We start from the raw sequence: 21,566 nt of genomic DNA on the forward strand, positions 1-21,566 counted from the left end.
TAATGGCATCAGCGGGAAGAAAAGGTCCTTCAACCGCTGCCGCTGACTTTGCCCTGCTGACCCGTCATTTTTTATTTTTATTTACTACGAATACAATAAATAAATTATTCTTTCGTCTAAATATAGACAAACCCAAAGCCACGGGGAAAAAAAAAGCAGAGCCTAAAAGACAGGATATAGTCGGGGAAATCATTCTCACAAGTGTTTTCACAGAGGTCTGAAAGAAGTGGTCGAGGGATTAAAAAAAGCCCCCGCCCTCTAGGTGGTACCGAGAATGGGGGTCTTCTGTTAAGGATCCTCATCTCTTGACAAGAGTGGTTACAAAGAGCGTCTCTCGCTCTGGAGGACCTGTCCTCTCCTGTATTACACAGGCAGCACAGTGATTTAAATGAAACTGTAATGCTTAGTTTCCCCTGTGGTGGCGCTGCAGAGAAATTTAACACTTAATGGCAAGTTTCTCCAGATTACAGCCGATCACTGGGGTTTGCAGCAGGGGAAACTTTTTTTAATCATGTTATTTTTCAAGGGACCCTTCTGGACTGTCCAAAGCAGAGAATCCAATTAAAGGCCTGGGAAGCAATAAGAACAGAAACTTATTTACCATAATTTTACAAAATGGCTTGTAAAGTTCACGATCACCGGTCATATGCCCCAGAGTGTGGCTTTATGTTCAGAGTGTATGAGACATAACGTGACCACGTACACATACAGCTGCCCGATTTATTTTCATTTCTTCGTATTATCAGAAAAACACAATAGTAGCAAAACGGGTTGAAGAGTTGAAATTTGCAGCTACAACCAGTACACTAAATTGGCTTTAATGGTATTAACAGTGCGTCGGTTTCCAGCATGAAGGTCATTTTGTGCCCAAATAGTATCAGTAGCCTTTTTCCAGCATAGAAGGCGTTAACAGACTGAAAAAACACTATTGCTCTTGGGAACTGTTCATACAGAAGATATCTAAAGCTGTAAACCACCATTGAGACAAGTGACGGATTGACACAGAGGGAAACATTAATTCCCTCCCCTGCCGAGACGCTCACTGCATAATTGGATACAGAAGATTACCGCAATGTTGGCGAAATCTGATGTCTTCAGCAAGAGAAGACCGATAAAAAAAACAAAAAACTCTGACTACTGCCAGATGCAAATCAGCCATGCGGAGGCAAATTAAATTAGCCAGGCCGTGAAGGACCCCGGCAGTTTCTCAAGGTGCGCTGCAGAGTTCATTTCAGCCGCTCTTCTTCCCAGGAGCCATGATTAAATCCTCCTACAGCAATCGTGTTGACTGTAATGGGCACAGCGGCGGAGGGGCCAACATGCCACACCACAGCGAGGGCACAGGGAACATATTCAGGCTGTGAAATAAGAACTTGCGGTGAGCGCTCTGTAGCAGGATCTCCTAATCTAGCCACAAGAGCGCGGTATTCCAGGCAACCTGTACCATTCATTACATTACACCGTATCCACTGTTAGTAAGAGGCGCCCCGCATCAAGACCAACTTCACGTATAGTAGTACCCAGTCTTCTAATCTGCTGAAAACAAGTGCCAGAGTACAGAAGATTCCTTTACTGTATATAGAGACATCCGAGGGCCAGCAGGGCATCTCCGTGTCACCCCCAGCAGGCAAGATCAGCCCAACGTGGGAGATCAATTCATTCCGTTCTAAATTTAGACAGGATAAAACTAGACCAGACTGGAAATTCATCCAAATTTATCCCATGTTGTATGATGAATTTGGCGCATCTTGCTAGCCCTGATCACATCACGTTTTTTTGTCCTACATTTAGCGTATGACATACGGTAAATGAAACGGTAGTCTGTGATGGAAGCCTTAAGGGGGTTGCCGATAATTACCCAGTGTAAACAAGGCAGCGATCAGCAGATGAACGAGATCGATTTGCTGATCGTATCGTTTAAAAAAAAAAAAAAAAAAAAGTTAATTAGTTGTCGGCAGCACATCTTGGTGTAAACAGGGAGACGCGCTGCCGCCATGATAATGTATGAGGACGAGCGATTGGAGTAACGACCGCTCGTCCCCATCCATAGCTCCATGTGACAGGAGTAAGCGAGCGCCGATCAACAATGGCGGGTGTAAAAGGCCCTTTACAGTGGCATCAGTCACCCATAGCCTATTAAGGTTATCCATTTAGCGATTAAAAAGCTCATTACGTATAGGTCAATGGATGCCTGTGACTAATGCCATACAGTCACCCTTAGGCTCCCATGTTAAATTAAAAAAAAAAAAAAAAAAAAAAGCTATACAGAAGTTTTTTTGGGGGGGATCCCGTTGTATGGAATAGCTTAGACTACGCTAATGAAGCCCTACGGTCACGTTTAGCATGTACGACAGGAGCTTTCCTGGCATTCACTATAACTTACATCTCAAAGTGTCGAAAACATACAAAAAAAAAAAAAATTGGCGCACACCTTGTACTTCACATTTCGGTTCATTTTGTGCCACAATTCTGGTTCTTTTTGCTCAGTAAAACTCCCCTAATATGTTGTTAATGTGGAATGACACGCTGCCAACCAATCAGAATATAGATGTTTGCTTTGTTGGAAACAAAATAAGCTGTATGGCCAAAGGGGAGAATCCCTGCAGAGAAAGACTCGATATAGTAGTGCCAGTAGCATCTAGGCTATATGGAGAAACCTAGTGGGCCAACGAAGCTGTGCTCTACGATCTTATCACGCCACAGTCACATGACAACGTAGCCATCATAGTCACGTTCTGACACGTCCGTTGCGAAGAGGATTTTTGTTGCCCATGTAGGAAATTTCTGCAAAAGGCAAATTTTTCCTTTAAAAGACCATCAGAGAATTCTAGGGAAGTTCAAGTAAAAATTAGAGCTCTAGTTTCAATTATACTACATAATGTCAAGTAGTATATTTTGTAGGCAGAGCATGAATATATTTGGGCTGTTTCTTAGCAACAGGCGCTGAAGTCAGCAGATATCGATACTATTAATTCTAAAGCTCTCAAGTGGAGACAGCGTAGTCCCCCAGATCTCTAGCTCGTTATTGACCATGTGTCCCAGCGCTTCATGCCCTGATTTATTCTCGCAAACACTGCACACCGGCATATAGGTTAGTGGTTTTTTTTCCTACATTTTTTTGTTTTGCTAATTTATATATATTTTATTTAGGTTATTATTGATTTATTTTATTTTTTTACGTTTAAAAGAAAAAAATATAATAGAATACCACCCCCCCACACACTGCTGGCACACCAGCGATCAGCTGTAATCTGTGGGGAAACCCTGCAGTAAGTGTTCATTCTCCCTGCAGCGCCACCACAGGGGAAGTTCAGCACTACACGGTGTCCATTCATATGAATGTGTTGTCCTGTATTACAGACAGGACAGGTCCTCCAGAGCGAGAGACGCTCTTTGTAACCGCGCTCAACTCCGGCCAAGATGAGGATCCTGATCAGATGGGCCCCCCTCTATTAACTCAGAATTCCCTAATAAGGTGTACAAGAATGGGTTTTCTAGACTGGACACCTTGTTTTATAGAGAACGTCCACTCCAAATACAAAACATTTCTGCGGAAATTTAAACGGACTGCGTTGTCCTCTCCGGTCAAGAATTATGCTTCATCATTCCGGAGTGTGATAACCATTAAGAGGAACCGGTCAATAGCTTTAGAGACACTAAACCACCATCATGCCGTTATACAGCCAAGGTTTAGATGTCCATACCTGCCCACGTCCAAAATGCCAGTTTCAAGAATAGTTTGTAAAGTAACTAGCAATTTACCAAAACAAACCCAGGAGCGGGCACGTACGCATTGAATACATGAAGAGGAGGATAGCACACTGCTCCTCGTTCTTCGTTGGTTCTGCTACGTGTGAGGGAGAGGAAGTCCCTAATCCCACAAAACAGACCGTTACTATAAGAGGAGGAAGGTCCAGGGGGTTCCTTCATGAAGTCAACAACCAAATTTAATCTACCCTGCAGTCTTTTGGCAGGTAATCCTTGGCCAATGCCTTGTGAAAGTATCATTAGCAACTGGAGGGAAGTGGAAGACTTCACAGCACAACTCAAAGTGACTGCTTGGCATAAAGTTTCAGGTGGAAAAAGTGAGACATTTAAAAATGTAGTCAAGGAACAAACGAAGACATAAACATCGTCTAGAGGGTGAGTTCTTCGTAGTGTGAGTCGAGTGCCATGAACATGGATACTACTTGGAAAACACCAGAGAAGAACATAACATTCCCCTGTAAAAGGGTTTTATTTAAGGAGCAGATTGTTATAGATGCCAAAAGACTCTGCAGAACAGGAACACCCTAAAGTGGATGACACAAACACGTAGACTCATAAAAGCCTATTCTTCAGACTAGTATGTGTGCCAATTAGACCATATCGGTGCCGCGTCATTCAAAGTTTATGGCAAGGACATCAATCTCAGACATTGTATGGAGCACCAGGACACATGGTCATCCTCCACTCCATTCAAGCTCCTCCTCACTACCGGGGGTGCAGTCAGCAGGAACAGGGGGGGCTTAGGTGATCGAGTGATCTAGAAATCTATGAGGGTCCTAGCGATCAGTAACTTATCACCTATCCTGTGGTTCTGTCATAAATGTGTATTCTGGCTCAGAATACTGCATAACATCCGGTGCCCAGAGGCAGCCGGAGCAGCTGATCGGTGCGGGGTCTGGGTGTCGGACCCCCACTGATCATATACTGATGACCTATCCTGTGGATAGGTCATCAGTTGTCCGTGCCTGGACAACCCCTGTAAGTTCTATCTGCTGTACAACAGACTGCCTCTCCATACTACACTGGACTGTGTGTGTGGTCTCTTAGCCATAAGAAAGATGCCTAAAAACCATGCAACTTTAGGATTTAAAAAAAACCAAATCTGAAATTAATTGAAGAGGATGCATGAGTAAGAAAGAACTATTCTATATTATATGCGCTCTCTGTACTGAATGAGAGACACTGCAGCAAGATAAGAGTTTGACAGCTACTTATTTGATTTGATTTCGCACTGGTCTCCAAATTTAACTGTTGCGGAACGACAATTCCCAAACGATGAGAGTTGTAGTTTTGCAACAGTTTAAGACAGATGATAAAACCTGCTCCAGTAAATACATTGTCCGTTACCCTTCTGACTGCTCCTATGATCGTGCCGAGGGTGATCAGAGCAGGAATGTTTTATGTAGGTCTTATAATTATTGGATGTGATGGATTCAGATATTACGGGAAGCAAAATGTGCTTCATAAATGTCAACGGCGCTGATCTCTCCTGTGTAACTTATACATCAGGGAATCGCTCATAAAATGTATTCTTCTAACCGGATGACTAAAGGAGCCCCGAGCTTCACCTTAGGTCAGTGAACCTCCGAGGAGATTTTATTTTCTTATTGCGATAGAATCTACATTTTCAGACTCCACATATTGAAGTCATTTAGGACATTTTGGTGCTAATGCACAGACTATTTATAGGTTTATAGTGGGTGAAAAAAGCTCCATAAAGGCAGTTTACGAGGGAGTAGTGAAGTTAACAAACTGTATGGCGGCACCTCAATAATCGTAGAGGTAGGCGGATAGCAGAGATGAATAAGCAGCGTGGTTCAGTATAGTACAGTATAATCAGCTGCACGGTGTGATCATTGACTACCTGTTCGGGCTTTAATTATTTACATGTGTTTCCATTTGTAAATGTTCATGCTGAGGTGTCACGAGAAGGTGGAAGACTAATCATACGATGGACTCATTTGAGTGCTTATTTTTACGCTGCCGCTTCCTTCAGATGATTTCTATGGCTTGTGAGATTGCAGAAAAGGTTTACAGGAGGCTTGGTTCTTTGCCTATGTCCTATTATAAAAGTCATAATGGGGTGGAGGGGTCCTCCGCTCAGGATACCCCCCATTGAGTCCGAACACAGAGCTAAGTACCATAGTCGATCCCTACATTCATGGACCATAATCAGCATCCCATTTATTTCATGGAATACACAAATGTTTATATACAGTTAAACTTGACGCCAGCCTTTATAGTATAGTGCCAGGGAGAGGGTAATGTGGCTGCGGACCCCAACACTGAAACCAAGGTTAAGATGGGGAGTAGGAAGGAGACTTCGTATTCCTATGAAGAACCATTAACAAGAATCTGTGTCAGGAAAACTAACACTTCAATCGAATCTGCCACTTTAACTTAAAACAGGGGAGCATGTTAAGATTAATCCAAACACACAGAAAATATTTTATAAAAATATGTTGTTTGCCCAATTCCTAACAAAAGGTAAAAAAAACTGGGTAAAAACCAGTATTGAAAAAGATTTGGGGATATTGGACGACAGTACATTTACTTTTAGCAACGAGTGCCAGGCAGCTGCTGCCAAGGCAAATAAAATCATAGGATGAATCAAAAGAGGCCTAGATGCTCGTGACAAGAATATAGTTTTGCCTGTATACAAATCATTAGTCAGACCACATAGAATATAGTGTATAATTGTCGGCACACGTGTATAAGAAAAGGACATGGCTGAACTAGAACGGGTGCAAAGAAAGGCGACCAAGGTAAATAAGGTAGTGGGCGGCTTGCAGTATCGAGAAGGGTTATTGAACTTCAGTTGAGAAAAAAAACACGGCTTAGGGGCGATCTAATTACAAAGTACAAATATATATTTAGACAGTAGAGATCTTTCTAATGATCTTTTTACACCTAGGCCTGTAACCATGACAGTATCCTCTACGTCTAGAGGAAAGAAGGTTTCACCAGTATCACAGATGGGGATTCTTTACTGTCAGAGCAGTGAGACTATTGAACTCTGCCACAGAATATTTTGATGGTTTATTCTTTTTACAAGTTCAAGAAAGGCCTTGATGTCTAACATTGCAACTTATGAGTAGTAGATTCTGGAGATGGGACGTTCATCCAGGAATTTATTCTGGATTGTAATATTTGGAGTCTGGAAGGAATTTTTCCCCTAATGAGGAGATTGGCATCCACCCCATGGGGGCTTTTGCCTTCTTCTGGATCAACACCGTAGGATTATAGGTTGGACTTGATGGACCGGCGTCTTTTTTCAACCTCAACTATGTAAAGAATACAGAAGACTCAGTTATCGGTCTGGTGTATTCATTGGGTGTCTGTATAACACAGGACAGGACAGGCCCACCAGATCAAGAGATGCTCTATGTAACCGCTCTCCACTCCGGCAAGAGATTGGGGCCCACCGGATAGGTGATCAGTACATGATCTGTGGGGTTCCGAAACCTGGACCCCGCACCGTTAAGCTGCTCCGGCTGCCTCCAAGCACCGGACGTACATACCGGAAGCAGTTGGTGCCAGCCATGGAATAGCGGCCAAGCTGCAGTACTGTATTCAAGTGAATAGGAGCAGAGCTGCTGTTCGGCAGCACAGCCGCTACGCTATGTATGGAGCTAACCGTTTCGGGCTCCGTACATCACATAATGGGCCATAACATCTGGAAGCAGCCAGCGCAGCATAACGGTGTGAAGTCCGGATGTCGGACCCGCACCGATGATATACTGACGACCTATCTGGTGGATAGGTCATCAGTTTTCAGTAGTGGACAACCCCTTTAACTCCCTAAAAGGATTTATGATAATAGGTATTCTAAACTAGACAACCCCTGTAACTTATGACCAGGACATTACATGGGGTGGAATAATAGGTGTCATTTAGGCTTCGTTCACATCTGTGCTAGGGCTCCATTCCGGAGCTTTGAGTCGGAACAGAGCCCTGACTGACACAAACGGAACCCATAGGTTTCTGTTTCCATCACCATTGATTTCAATGGTGACAGATCCAGTGGCAATAGTTTGTCTCAGATGCGCAAGGATCCGGTCGTTTTGACAGATTACCGTAGTCGACTACGGTATGGATTCTGTCAAAACGACGAAAACCCTTGCACAACGAAGACAAACGGGAACCATTGGGACCAGATCCGTCACCATTAAAATCAATGGTGATGGAAACGGAAGCCTATGATTTCCATTTGGGTCAGTAAGGACTTTGTTCCGACGGAACGGAGCACTGACGCAGATGTGAACGAAGCCGAAGACAAGCTGCTACAATGTAGAAACAATACTGTAACACTGAAGTCAGGGAGAACGGAGTCTTTACAATGTGCAGTGAGCAAATACATAAAACAAAGATCACGTATGCCCGCAGCTCTCTTGTGATGGTAAATTAACCTTCCTTTCAGGTTATATAACACAACGTTCATATACAATAACCACATGAAAGCCATTTATTCAGCTACACTAAAAGCGATGATTATACGGCTTATAGACTCTTTACAAGCCAGAACGTGACAGATATACAACAGGCATTGACAATATTTTGACAGCCCGTGCTCTAAGATGCTGTTGGCTTTGAGCGAATTGATAGGCGGCATACTGGCGTAGTCCATAACATCCATGCTTCCATTGTGTGCGAGAGTCAGATCCACATTTTAAGTGTCTCTGGTGAGACTTCACTCGGGTTGCAGATAGAAAGTCCGGAAATATACTACTATAACAGTGCCGGGCAGCAGTGTGGCAACAGCGTTCTTAGAAACCAAGCCAGGGACATCAGAATACGCCTGGTCCATGAAGGTCCTCCCCATCCTCAACGCCTTTGCACATGTGCGATCCTCAATGCTGGCCATCCTAACCCATATCTTTGTGACCAGAGGGAAGCCGAATCCTGGCACCAAGAGCATTGTCCACCTTGTACAATGAAATATAAGTACTTTACTTTTTTGGTTCAATAAATCCTCCGTTCTATATACTTTGCGGGTCATTTCTACAGCACGGACATACATCCGTAAATATACACAAAGGAGTCCGTGGCCAATAGAAATGAATGGCTTCGCAATTTCCTCCGTAATTACAGATGAAAACTATGGTTGTGTGCTTGGGGCCTAAAAGGTGTCCTAGGTGGCCGCATGCTTCATCCCACCCGTCTGTACAGCAGAACCGGGAGTCCCAATGGTTCCATATTACAAAGCCAAAAGCACCCAATTTGCCGCTGTATTGCGCTTATTTTTCACCCATAGAAACAATGTGCCGTAATTCGGCATCTGATGGGACATGATAAAAACCTCAGTGTTACTCTGTATTAAATCAGAGGCAAATAGAGGTACAGTAGGGCTCAGATTTCTATGGGTGCCTTGCCAGACCGGCTTCCAATTCGAAACGTGCAAAGCAATGAAGATAATAAAATACCCCAAAAATATTGCCCCCAGAACAGGGACTGGAAGCCATCATCCGGTAGCTGGCACTAGAAGCGGAAGTGCTGGAGGAGCACATCAATCACACCACCAACCCTTCCGCAGAAAAGCAAGAAACATCGCCAATGTTCGCAGGAGCGTGGACATGGGCCAGCGTCCACCGCTGACTACGGCTTCGGTTACCAAGCAACAACCCAGACATGGTCTCGCCGCTGCCTAGAAAATGGCCCTCAAAAACTTTAACTCGTTAAAAAAACAACGAGAAAAATATCTTCCAAGCGTTTGTCCATTTTTGTCCTCACTAACTGGAGCTAAGGTGCCGTTGTCTGGCTTTACCACGCTGTCGTTTTACACACAGCATTAATGACGCGCTGACTAACACTTCTTCAGAGACCTCGCAAACACGATGATTACACCTGGCGTCGGCAGAAAAGAGTTACCCAGCGAAGAGCCACATAGCGGAGGCAGTCACATAACTACTGGCTTCATCCCTGCTAAGCAGCAGAACATGGCAGTGAAAACATCTCCTGCTACAGTATAATTATCCATTTACATCGAAATAAATGAGGGATGGTGCCATTTAATGAGGTGCCCCCCCCCCCACCCCCAGAGGGAGCTTACAGCCGAGAATAGAAATGTTCTGTTGGGGCAGACTTCAGTACCTAACGTAGGACGGAGCCGGCAGCCAAACTTCTAATTAACAAATCTTCCCCGTAGAGACGTAGATGATACAGTCACCCCTTAAAGCCTCCACTTAGAGAGGCAGAGCAGGATTACGGGCGTCGAGATGTTAGATTAAACCGCTCGGCTGTGCTCTTTCCGCTACAAAACGCTGCTCCCGTGTGAATTGTGCGCTCTGAAAACGTCTGGTTAAAGGAGGATTATTCCGAGGGTGCAAGGACTGCAATATGCCGGGCATTGTCCCTAGGGTCTGTGAATTAGGGACTCATTCGACACGATTAGGATTCTTTTTGGTTAGGACTTGTTAAACACTTTGTCCCAGTGAAGAGTAAAAAAAAAATGCAATCTGCTCCTGAAATATACTTACTGGACGGTTACCAGGAGCTTGGCAGCTATGATGCTCGCAAGCTCATCGCCGTCATTTAACCCCAGTGCTGCAGTGACAGTTTTCACACTTTCGGCATACACAAAAAAAAACCCTGAACTCTAAAATTAAAAAATCATATTATAACCCCCATATATTTTATGAAATTAGACATCTTCCGCATTGTAAAATGGTTTTTGAAAATAGTTTTCCGCTCTGCAGGCTCTCTCTAATTCTCAGCTGTCTGACCTAGTGGCTGGAGCCTTAGTGCCATCATGACTTCTATATATCAAGATAGAGGAGCTGCCACAGCATAGAGGAAATTATACAGCAGTGATAAGCAGTGTAGCTGAGAATCCAGCACTGGGGTAACACAGAAATCTTACCAGCATCGTGTTTGTCTATCAATTTGTTCCTTCCAGACATCAATGAGAGGCAGAGAAAGCGTATTTCGCAGAGTTTTATGCTCGCGGAGCTCGATGGCCGCAGGCGAAAAACGCAGCGAAAATCGGCGTGCAGGCAAAGGAAAATCTGCCTCAAACTTCCAAACTGAATTTTGAGGCAAAATTTCCGCCTGCAAAAAGACTGTGTGAACCCAGCCTAACAGTGCGCAAAGATCAGAAAATGAAACAAAAAAATAAAACAAAAACCACAAAAATGTCTGAAGCCCGACCCATAGTTGAATAAATTTTTTCCGGCTAAGTGCTGCACTAAATACTGCTAGTGATATGAAGGCGAGTGTGAAAGAGACAATAGTGGGTGAAGACTGAGGAGGTTGAAACCTTGTGGGTGGAACTAGAAAGGGAGGTAAACACTGAAAAAGTTACTTTTGGTGTAATCTATAGACCCCCCAATATAACTGAGGAGATGGAAGGTCAGATATATAAACAGATGGAGCGGGCTGCACAGGCGGGTACTGTAGTGATAATGGGAGATTTTAATTTCCGGGATATTAATTGGTGTCATGGTTCGGCTTCAACTGCAAAGGGGAGACATTTCCTCAACCTGTTGCAGGAAAATTTTATGGGCCAGTTTGTGGAAGACCCGACTAGAGGTGAAGCTCTGTTGGATCTGGTCATTTCTAATAATGCAGAGCTTGTTGGGAATGTCTATGTTCGTGAAAACCTCGGTAACAGTGATCACAATATAGTTACATTTTACCTATACTGTAAAAAACAAACGCAGGCTGGGAGGGCAAAAACATTTAATTTTAAGAAAGCCAATTTCCCCAGGATGAGGGCGGCAATTCAGGATATAAACTGGGAAGAACTAATGTCAAATAATGGGACAAATGATAAATGGGAGATTTTCAAATCTACTTTGAGTTATTATAGTGCAAAATTTATTCCTGTAGGTAACAAGTATAAACGACTCAAATTAAACCCCACATGGCTTACACCTTCTGTGAAAGGGGCAATACACGACAAAAGGGCATTTAAAAAATACAAATCTGAGGGTACAGCTGTAGCCTTTGTAAAATATAAAGAGCTTAATAAAATCTGTAAAAATGTAATAAAATTAGCAAAAATACAAAATGAAAGGCAGGTGGCCAAGGATAGTAAAACAAATCCTAAAAAATTCTTCAAGCATATAAATGCAAAAAAGCCAAGGTCTGAACATGTAGGACCCCTAGATAATGGTAATGGGGAGTTGATCACAGGGGATCAATCGAAGGCAGAGTTACTAAATGGGTTCTTTAGCTCTGTATATACAACAGAAGAAAGAGCAGCTGATGTAGCCGGTGCCAGTGCTGTTAATATATCAGTTGATATACTGAATTGGATGAATGTAGATATGGTCCAAGCTAAATTAAATAAAATAAATGTGCACAAGGCCCCGGGACCAGATGGGTTACACCCTAGAATTCTTAAAGAGCTTAGTTCAGTTATTTCTGTCCCCCTTTTCATAATATTCAGAGAGTCTCTCATGAGTGGTATAGTGCCAAGGGACTGGCGCAGGGCAAATGTGGTGCCTATTTTCAAAAAAGGGCTCTAGGTCTTCCCCGGGTAATTATAGACCAGTAAGCTTAACATCCATCGTGGGGAAAATGTTTGAGGGGCTATTGAGGGACTATATACAGGATTATGTGACGATAAATAGCATTATAAGTGACAGCCAGCACGGTTTTACTAAGGACAGAAGTTGTCAAACCAACCTAATCTGTTTTTATGAAGAGGTGAGCAGAAGCCTAGACAGAGGGGCCGCTGTGGATTTAGTGTTTTTGGACTTTGCAAAGGCATTTTACACTGTCCCTCATAGACGCCTAATGGGTAAATTAAGGACTATAGGTTTAGAAAATATAGTTTGTAATTGGATTGAGAATTGGCTCAAGGACCGTATCCAGAGAGTTGTGGTCAATGATTCCTACTCTGAATGGTCCCCGGTAATAAGTGGTGTACCCCAGGGTTCAGTGCTGGGACCACTATTATTCAACTTATTTATTAATGATATAGAGGATGGGATTAGTAGCACTATTTCTATTTTTGCAGATGACACCAAGCTATGTAATATAGTTCAGACTATGGAAGATGTTCATGAATTGCAGGCAGATTTAAACAAACTAAGTGTTTGGGCGTCCACTTGGCAGATGAAGTTTAATGTAGATAAATGTAAAGTTATGCATCTGGGTACCAACAACCTGCATGCATCATATGTCCTAGGGGGAGCTACACTGGCGGATTCACTTGTTGAGAAGGATCTGGGTGTACTTGTAAATCATAAACTCAATAACAGCATGAAGTGTCAATCAGCTGCTTCAAAGGCCAGCAGGATATTGTCGTGTATTAAAAGAGGCATGGACTCGCGGGACCGGGATGTAATATTACCACTTTACAAAGCATTAGTGAGGCCTCATCTAGAATATGCAGTCCAGTTCTGGGCTCCAGTTCATAGAAAGGATGCCCTGGAGTTGGAAAAAATACAAAGAAGAGCAACAAAGCTAATAAGGGGCATGGAGAATTTAAGTTATGAGGAAAGATTGAAAGAATTAAACCTATTTAGCCTTGAAAAAAGACGACTAAGGGGGGACATGATTAACTTATATAAATATATTAATGGCACATACAAAAAATATGGTGAAATCCTGTTCCTTGTAAAACCCGCTCAAAAAACAAGGGGGCACTCCCTCCGTCTGGAGAAAAAAAGGTTCAAGCTGCAGAGGCGACAAGGCTTCTTTACCGTGAGAACTTTGAATCTATGGAATAGCCTACCGCAGGAGCCGTCACAGCAGGGAGAGTAGACACCGCAGGAGCCGTCACAGCAGGGACAGGAGATGCTGCAAAAAAGGGTTAGATAATTTCCTAGAACAAAAAAATATTAGCTCCTATGTGTAGAAATTTTTCCTTCCCTTTTCCCTTCCCTTGGTTGAACTTGATGGACATGTGTCTTTTTTCAGCCGTACTAACTACGTAACTATGTAACATTTTTGCACATAGATAGTACAGAGTCTTGCAAACCACGTTGGTTCCATCATTCCTGCCTTTACTATATCACACTTGCTTTGTCGTCCCCCCCATCGCGCTGATTCTGAGATTTTCAAAAGATATTTATAGCGCTGTCGGCGGACTAGTCTAGTTGTACAGTCTTCTCTAATGATACGACTCATCATGTGACCGGCTCCGCTGTACTACGGCTCCTGCTTGTACATATAGTACAGCGGGGCCGGTCACATGACGTATAGTCATATCGTCATCAAAGACGACTGTAACTAGACTTCCGGTCCCCCAACAGCGCTATATATAAAAAAAAGAAAATCTCTGAATCCGCATGACGGGGGACCGGCATGTATATTAGCGAGTGTACTCGCATACTGCAGTGACTACACTTAATTTTTGGTCCCCGCATAACCCATTAAAATACCGACCATCCAAATGAATGGTGTCCATGTAATCTATGGATGGGCAAGCGGCTCTCTGTTCTCCCTCATAGCCCGAGCAGGGGACAACACCCTTCTATGATGTCCATATCCCCTAATAGGCCTTGTAGACAGGAGTGGTCTCCATAAACAAGTCAAATTAAGGTAAAGTCCCTGTTTGTATTTCCTTATAGTAAAAGCAATTAAATGTTTCTCTACCCAAACAGCAGAATAAAACGCGGGTGTTTGATGGGGGTTTACAGGTTTCTAACTGGTATTTGCTATTCTCCCACAATACAAGGACATTTCGCTGGTTGCCATGGTTACTGACGTATTTTGATGCAGCGAATGGAGCAGGAGAAAGTGTTGGGCTGCCGAGAGTTTCTCATATTAAGTGTTTTGCACATCTAAACAGACAGATGACGCCTCAATATCTCCACGCTTGGCCTATTGGTCCCACAGTCTACAGGAATACTTTCCCTTGGGGTCCCCCTGCAACAAGGTCGAGAACTGGTAACATGTACATCAGAAGTTTAACCCTTCCATCCCAAAAAGAAGAAAATCACTAGATTCTCCAGCATGGAGGTTTGCAGGGCCGATAGAGCGAGATAGATTTTCATAACACTCACTATAGATGCTGAATGGACTGCGCCCAGAAGTGCCCGGGGGGTGACCACTACGCGCAGAAGTGCCCGGGGTGACCACTGCGCCCAGAAGTGCCCGGGGGTGACCACTACGCGCAGAAGTGCCCGGGGGGTGACCACTGCGCCCAGAAGTGCCCGGGGGTGACCACTGCGCCCAGAAGTGCCCGGGGGGTGACCACTGCGCCGAGAAGTGCCCGGGGGGTGACCACTGCGCCCAGAAGTGCCCGGGGGGTGACCACTGCGCCCAGAAGTGCCCGGGGGTGACCACTGCGCCCAGAAGTGCCCGGGGGTGACCACTGCGCCCAGGAGTGCCCGGGGGGTGACCACTGCATTTAGCGCAAGAAATCTCTATAAATCAAAAAAGGAAATTCTGGTTACGTCACTATGTGACATCACAAGGATTTTGATACTACACAGAAAGAAACGTCACAGTATGTACAGAACAGGACAGTTTTACTTCTCTGCAGTAATTGCTCTACCTACGGTTAAGTCATTCATCAATCTAGTCAGGGCAGTGTCCATAGGAAGTGGCAGTCCGGTGAGCAGTGAACGCACAAGAGGTGATGTTTGTTTTATTTTCAGTGCCTTCTTAGTCATCCGTACGGTCATTGTGCTTATGAGAGAGATTAATGAAACTTCATGGTAACATCTGTCCACAGTACAGCACGCTGAACGAAGATGCAAACCAACTGCACGGATATGGTGACATCCCTAGGAGTTGTGCCCAGAGATTCTGTGATTTTACATAGGACTGCAGGTGTAACTACTGCAATATCGGAACGCAAAAAGATTTATTACATAAATTGCACAAACAATAGTGACAAATTCCACTCCGCTATATTGGCACACAGCCCACGAGAGGATGGAAACGTTAGACTACATAAGAAAACGACGGCATGGGAAGTCAGCCAGAATAGAAAACCTGTTAGAATCTTAGGGTAGGGATTCCTAGTCTTTTTTTATTTGTCGTTGACTGCTTGACATCTTTATAGCTCTGAGACGGTTATCATAACGGCGTTTAATAGGACAATCTTAGATGCATTATCTAACGGGGCGTGAGGTAGCATGAGATCTACTGTAACACCAGAGGCTCCGGCTGCTGCTCCACTTTGCCACATAATTTACACAGAGCCAAATTTATTTAAACTGGTACAAAACAAATGTGAAAAAGCTGCTCACAGGAACCAGATTCCTGCTTTTTTTTTTATTTTTTTTTAATTTGAGTAAGACCCTTCAAATTATTCCCCGATCGCTGTTTATGTACCTGATGGAATAAGTGTTACTTACAAAAGTAAAAAAAAAAAAATTAAAACCACATTTTTACCGCGCTGTGAGAACCCAGCCTAAACTTGCCTTGAGATAGAAGTCTGGGGAGAGGGGAGAAGTAAAGGACTGAGAGGCATTTAGACACACAGTTGTTGATGTTGCTGCAGCTTCTAGTAAGTTATATCTCACCCCAGTGCTGGATTCTCAGTTACACTGCTCCTTACTGCTGTATAATCTCTTCCATGCTGAAGAAGCTTCTACATATGTGATAGAGATAAGGATTCTCCTCTATATGTGCTGTGTTTAGAAGACATGATAGAAGTTAGGCTCTGCTAAGTAGCTCAGCAAAGACTGAGAATTAGAGAGATCCTGCAGAGGGAAAAACTGCTAAACAATAAAGTATACAATTCATAATGGCCAGAAATAGTGTTATTCCTCATGTGCACACATCTGACAGCTTATCCTGAGAAGTCACCTGAAAGGTCAGGTACACTAAGAAACTAATCAGGAACGACAACTTTTGCAAAGCCAAAATTAAATAGGTAAAAAGAGAAAGTGAAGGATCCATTCCAAAGACAAACAAAATATAAAATAAATAGTGTACTGTAAACACATGCAGAGTCTCCCATTCACAACACGACATCAAGACGGAGGTGAAGGCTGTGATTGCTTTAGAGGACCACAGGCACATCAATTGGCGCCAATGGAGAGGGTGTTCCGATAAACAGCACGCATCGTCTGTCACTGTACCCCCTCCACATGTCCCTGCAATCTGCCACCCGCTCTCACCACATGATGGATCACTTTATAAATGTGGCAGCCTCCTCCCTCCAATTAGTAAGACAGCAATTAACCCCTATAAGGCCGAGGAGGCCAACGGTGCAGACATCTACGGCAGCAAAGAGATGGAGGAAGTTAATTGAACAATTGACTACCCAAGGCCTGACTTTCAAATCAGTGCAAGGAGATTGCGAAGGCGTAGGGCTCCAGGGAAAGACGGGGAAGAAAAGAGCACAAAAAAATAAAATAAAATAAAGATATGGGTTAGCTTTGGATTTTCTATGTCTCTACCTGCAATGAGGACACTTACTATTCATTCAAAGCGCGAAAACCATAAGAGCCAAGAAGGAAAATAAATAAAATTATATATATATATATATATATATATTTATTTATTTGATCTTTGCTATGGAGCCCCCCCCCCCCATTATTTGAAAAATGTGCTCACCGTCAGTGTTAAGTCGCACAAACGTAAGATTTTCCAATATTTTGCTATCAAACACCTGACAAATAACTTGTCTGCCCTGTTACTCTATGGGGGATACCCTGTATTAACCAGACAGCCTCCAGGCTGCCCCTTATGAAGCTATGTGTCTCCATAGATGTGTGACGATTACCTGATAATCAGTGTCTCTCCGGTGGTGTAGTAGTCTGCACTTCATGATCTTTCTCCTCCCTGTAATGAAGATCACCTCTCACAGGACGGACATCCAGGTGAGTCTGACAGACTTTTGTTTATACACATCAGCCAATCAGAAAAGGTAGAGCTGCAGTGGGGAGGGAAGGGCAGCAGCCTGAACCAATTAGAGAGGAGGTGTGTCTCAGACTACCTCAGACTCCCTGTGGGTACCGTAGATAAACTGCAGTCACTGTTTCACAGCTCGGTGCTGAACTAAAAAGCAGCAAGAACTGAAGAAAATAAATAGGTACGGACTTATTTTCAAAGGGGGTTATCTTACGGGTCAACTTTATTTTTTTTTTTAGCTACAGCTGCAAACGTCCAAAAGGAAAAAAAAAAAAAAGTCTCAGTACCCCGCCGATCCAACACGGACGCTCCGGCGGTCCTCCTGGTGTTTGTTGTAATGTGGGCAGCGTGTGACCGTTGCGGCACAAGGCCAAGGATTTGACTGTATGCCTTGCATCATGGCGCTCATCGCTGAGTGTTTATCCAAGGTATACGACATTATCCCGGAGAGTTCTGATTGGCTGCCGCCATCACATGCTGCCCACATGTAAGAATATATTGTTGAGGACCGCAGTAACGTCAGTGCTAGGGGACAGGACAGGTAATGATTCTTTTAGCTTTAAGGACATTTGCAGTCGGATAACCCCTTTAAGCTCACCATTGAAGTGGCTTTAAAGAGGCTCTGTCACCAGATTTTGCAGCCCCTATCTGCTATTGCAGCAGATCGGCGCTGCAATGTAGATTACAGTAACGTTTTTATTTTTAAAAAACGAGCATTTTAGGCCAAGTTATGACCATTTTTGTAGTTATGCAAATGAGGCTTGCAAAAGTACAACTGGGCGTGTTGAAAAGTAAAAGTCCAAGTGGGCGTGTATTATGTGCGTACATCGGGGCGTGTTTACTTCTTTTACTAGCTGGGCGTTGTGTATAGAAGTATCATCCACTTCTCTTCACAACGCCCAGCTTCTGGCAGTGCAGACACAGCCGTGTTCTCGAGAGATCACGCTGTGACGTCACTCACAGGTCCTGCATCATGTCAGACGAGCGAGGACACATCGGCACCAGAGGCTACAGATGATTCTGCAGCAGCATCGGCGTTTGCAGGTAAGTCGATGTAGCTACTTACCTGCAAACGCTGATGCTGCTGCAGAATCAGCTGTAGCCTCTGGTGCCGATGTGGCCGACACGATGCAGGACCTGTGAGTGACGTCACAGATCTGCACTGCCAGAAGCTGGGCGTTCTGAAGAGACGTGGATGATACTTCTCGTCAGAACGCCCAGCTAGTAAAAGTAGTAAACACGCCCCGATGTACGCACATAATACACGCCCACTTGGACTTTTGCAAGCCTCATTTGCATAAATATGAAAATGGTCATAACTTGGCCAAAAAAGCTCGTTTTTTAAAAATAAAAACGTTACTGTAATCTACATTGCGGCGCCGATCTGCTGCAATAGTAGATAGGGGTTGCAAAATCTGGTGACAGAGCCTCTTTAAGTCGACATCTTATCCATTCAGGAATCTGTAATCGTAACTTTGAGTTACATCGAATACAACGAAAAAAAAGACTATAAGAAGATTACAAAATGATTAAAAGATTAAATCTGTTTTCTTTAAAGCTGGAAGTTCTCACTAAATATAATGTGCTCCATAGTAAATACGTGCAATATGGATAAAAGGAGTCATCAGAAACCAATCACCACCACAGGTTTATGAATACAGACACTTGTCCGTGCCAGTGTACGAGAAAACTCAGAGAAAGGTGCATGATTCTGCTGTATACGTCTGTAGTCACTGCTGCCGGCAATGTCAAGTGTTAATCGATCCTCCGGGGTCTTACAACTTGTCATACAGAGTTAGTGCCGCCCGCTCTCTGATACAGGAGCTGCCACCTCTCTGCCCCGGTTACATAGCAACATTGATTGCTGCAACCCTTAGCCGTTTCTCGCACCCGTTCTGCCCTCAGCAGAAATGTCAACAGCGCGAGGGTCGCGGGCCGTGATTAGCGGCCCTCACTGCCTGGTAACGACATGCTAATGGTCTAAGGGACAATTCCGGAGTTTGACCTTTTATGTGATTAATTCCTCTATCGCCCAATTAATTGCACATAATAATTGCACCGCCGGCCCAGCCTGGCCCTACCTCCAGCACGTGCCTGCAATTGTGGTGTCCCAAGACCTGAAGAGTGTATATATATATATATATATATATATATATATATATATATATATATATAGTGCATTGCTCGCTAAAATGGCTGCCGGCGAATTATCTTCAGTGCTGCAGCGCGGTGCCAGGTAGGAAACAAATTTAGAAGACGCTTTAATAATACACAGCGGGAAGGAAAAAAAAAAAAAATAACCTGTCACCCCGTTAAATAAAGCATTCTTCTTTCTCCCCAGCAAAATTTGATTTTGTCGACACTAATAAAAGCAAAAAGTAATAAACATTAATAAGTGAACGGGTGACAGATTGTGAATGTAATCACGACCTGCACGAACGCACTGCATAATGCTCGTGTATAGGATCATTGGTTTCCTTCTAACCTGGTGTGATACAGAGACTGAGCGGTAAATGGTGACAAATCAGGTTTTGCTCAGGCCGGCATCATGGCTTCCGTTTTTAATGACAGAGCCGTCGTACAACAGATAAAAAAGATCTCTAACGAATCCTATATGGAGGCCTCCTACACTCCCCCCCCCCCCATACGGAGGCCTCCTACACCCCCCCCCCCATATACGGAGGTTCCTAACCCTGAGCAGTACATTTCTAATTCCCTGAGCTTTGCCGTGCAGATTCCTCAGCAGAGCATAGATCACTATTTACAGCAGTGTGTATTCTGGAGCATGCACAGACTGATACATGAATCATATCTGTCAATGTAGATACAATGTATCGAAAAATTTCCAATGAAAACCACTTGTATATTTCCAGGATGATGTTCTTCTGATCAGTAAAGATCTAGTATGAAAGCCCATTAATAAAATCAAGGTATAATGGAAATATCCTCCTATGACTGCTCTGTAGTACATGGTTCATGAAGAGATCGCATATGAGAGGTAGTCTGGCCACAATGACACAGAGACGAATCGCCTCCTCTGTCAAGCAAAAAAGCTACGTCTGAACACATTGTTACTGTATAGGATTGTGGTACTCACCAGAGCCGGCAGAAGCTTATCCGCAAAATACACGAACCCAGCGCCAAAAGAGAAGCCGACAGCGGCAGGAAGGAAAGACCAGCTCCCATACTGGCTGGACATCTCTATAGCAGGGGCCAGGAGAGACCAGTAGGAGGCAGCCAGCATCACCTGTGGGGCAGAGAAAACAGCCATAAGACTCAAGGCAATGCGATGGTGGTCACATAACTGCTGTAGCTTAGGCCTCGTTCACATCTGCACGCACTCTGTTACTTTGCTCCGTCAGAGGAATAACTGGCAGCGCCGGTTTCATTGCACAACTGACAGAACCAGCAGCCAAGGGAACCCATTGGCTTTAATGGGCTCTGTTGGGGTGTCCGTAGTTTTACCAGAATCCATACCTCAGCATGCTGCGCTAATGTTTCCGGTATTCCCTGCTGGATCTGCGACAGACACCCCTAACCGCCTCCAACGTAGATGTGAATGAGGTCTAGATACAGGGGGGTGCATAAGTAAGTCTACAGGGGGAGATTCTTCAAACAGTCTAATTAGTTTTGTGAGGCAATTTTGAATGAAGAAATACAAGGAGACGACATGATTAGAAAGATAACTTGGTCCGATGAAGCCAACGTCAAACTATCAGGTGCTGTAAGGCGAAGTTCACACTAGCGTTCGTATACGTTTACCTCACCCGTCAGTGGGAGAGAGGATTGAAACATTAAGCGGAAAGCAACGTTAGAATTACCATGGATTTCAATGGAAATTATTTTGTTTGTTGCTTGCCGTTCGCCAGGTTTTCGTTTTTTTGATGGAAGCAAAAAAGTGCAGTCTGCAGAACTTTTATTCACGCGAAGAAAAAAAAAAAATGAAAACTTCGCAAACGGAAAGCAACTGAAACAAAAAAAAAAAATGACCATTGACATCAATGTTAATTCTCACGTTGCTTTCCGTTTAATGTTTC

General features: G+C 43.8%; 1 protein-coding gene across 8 annotated transcripts in view; it reads right to left on the minus strand.

Annotated features, from left to right (window-relative positions):
- Nucleotides 1–21,566, minus strand: part of SLC39A11 (solute carrier family 39 member 11) — a 367,218-nt gene that overhangs the window by 170,790 nt on the left and 174,862 nt on the right. For all 8 annotated transcript variants that reach the window (XM_075845738.1, XM_075845737.1, XM_075845744.1 and 5 more), the window contains one exon: nucleotides 20,627–20,776. In XM_075845738.1, the coding sequence (XP_075701853.1) occupies nucleotides 20,627–20,776 (150 nt within the window). The remainder of the gene's footprint in view (nucleotides 1–20,626; nucleotides 20,777–21,566) is intronic.

The sequence above is a fragment of the Rhinoderma darwinii genome, chromosome 13 (genome assembly GCF_050947455.1).
Source record: "Rhinoderma darwinii isolate aRhiDar2 chromosome 13, aRhiDar2.hap1, whole genome shotgun sequence".
NCBI classification, from domain to species: domain Eukaryota; kingdom Metazoa; phylum Chordata; class Amphibia; order Anura; family Rhinodermatidae; genus Rhinoderma; species Rhinoderma darwinii.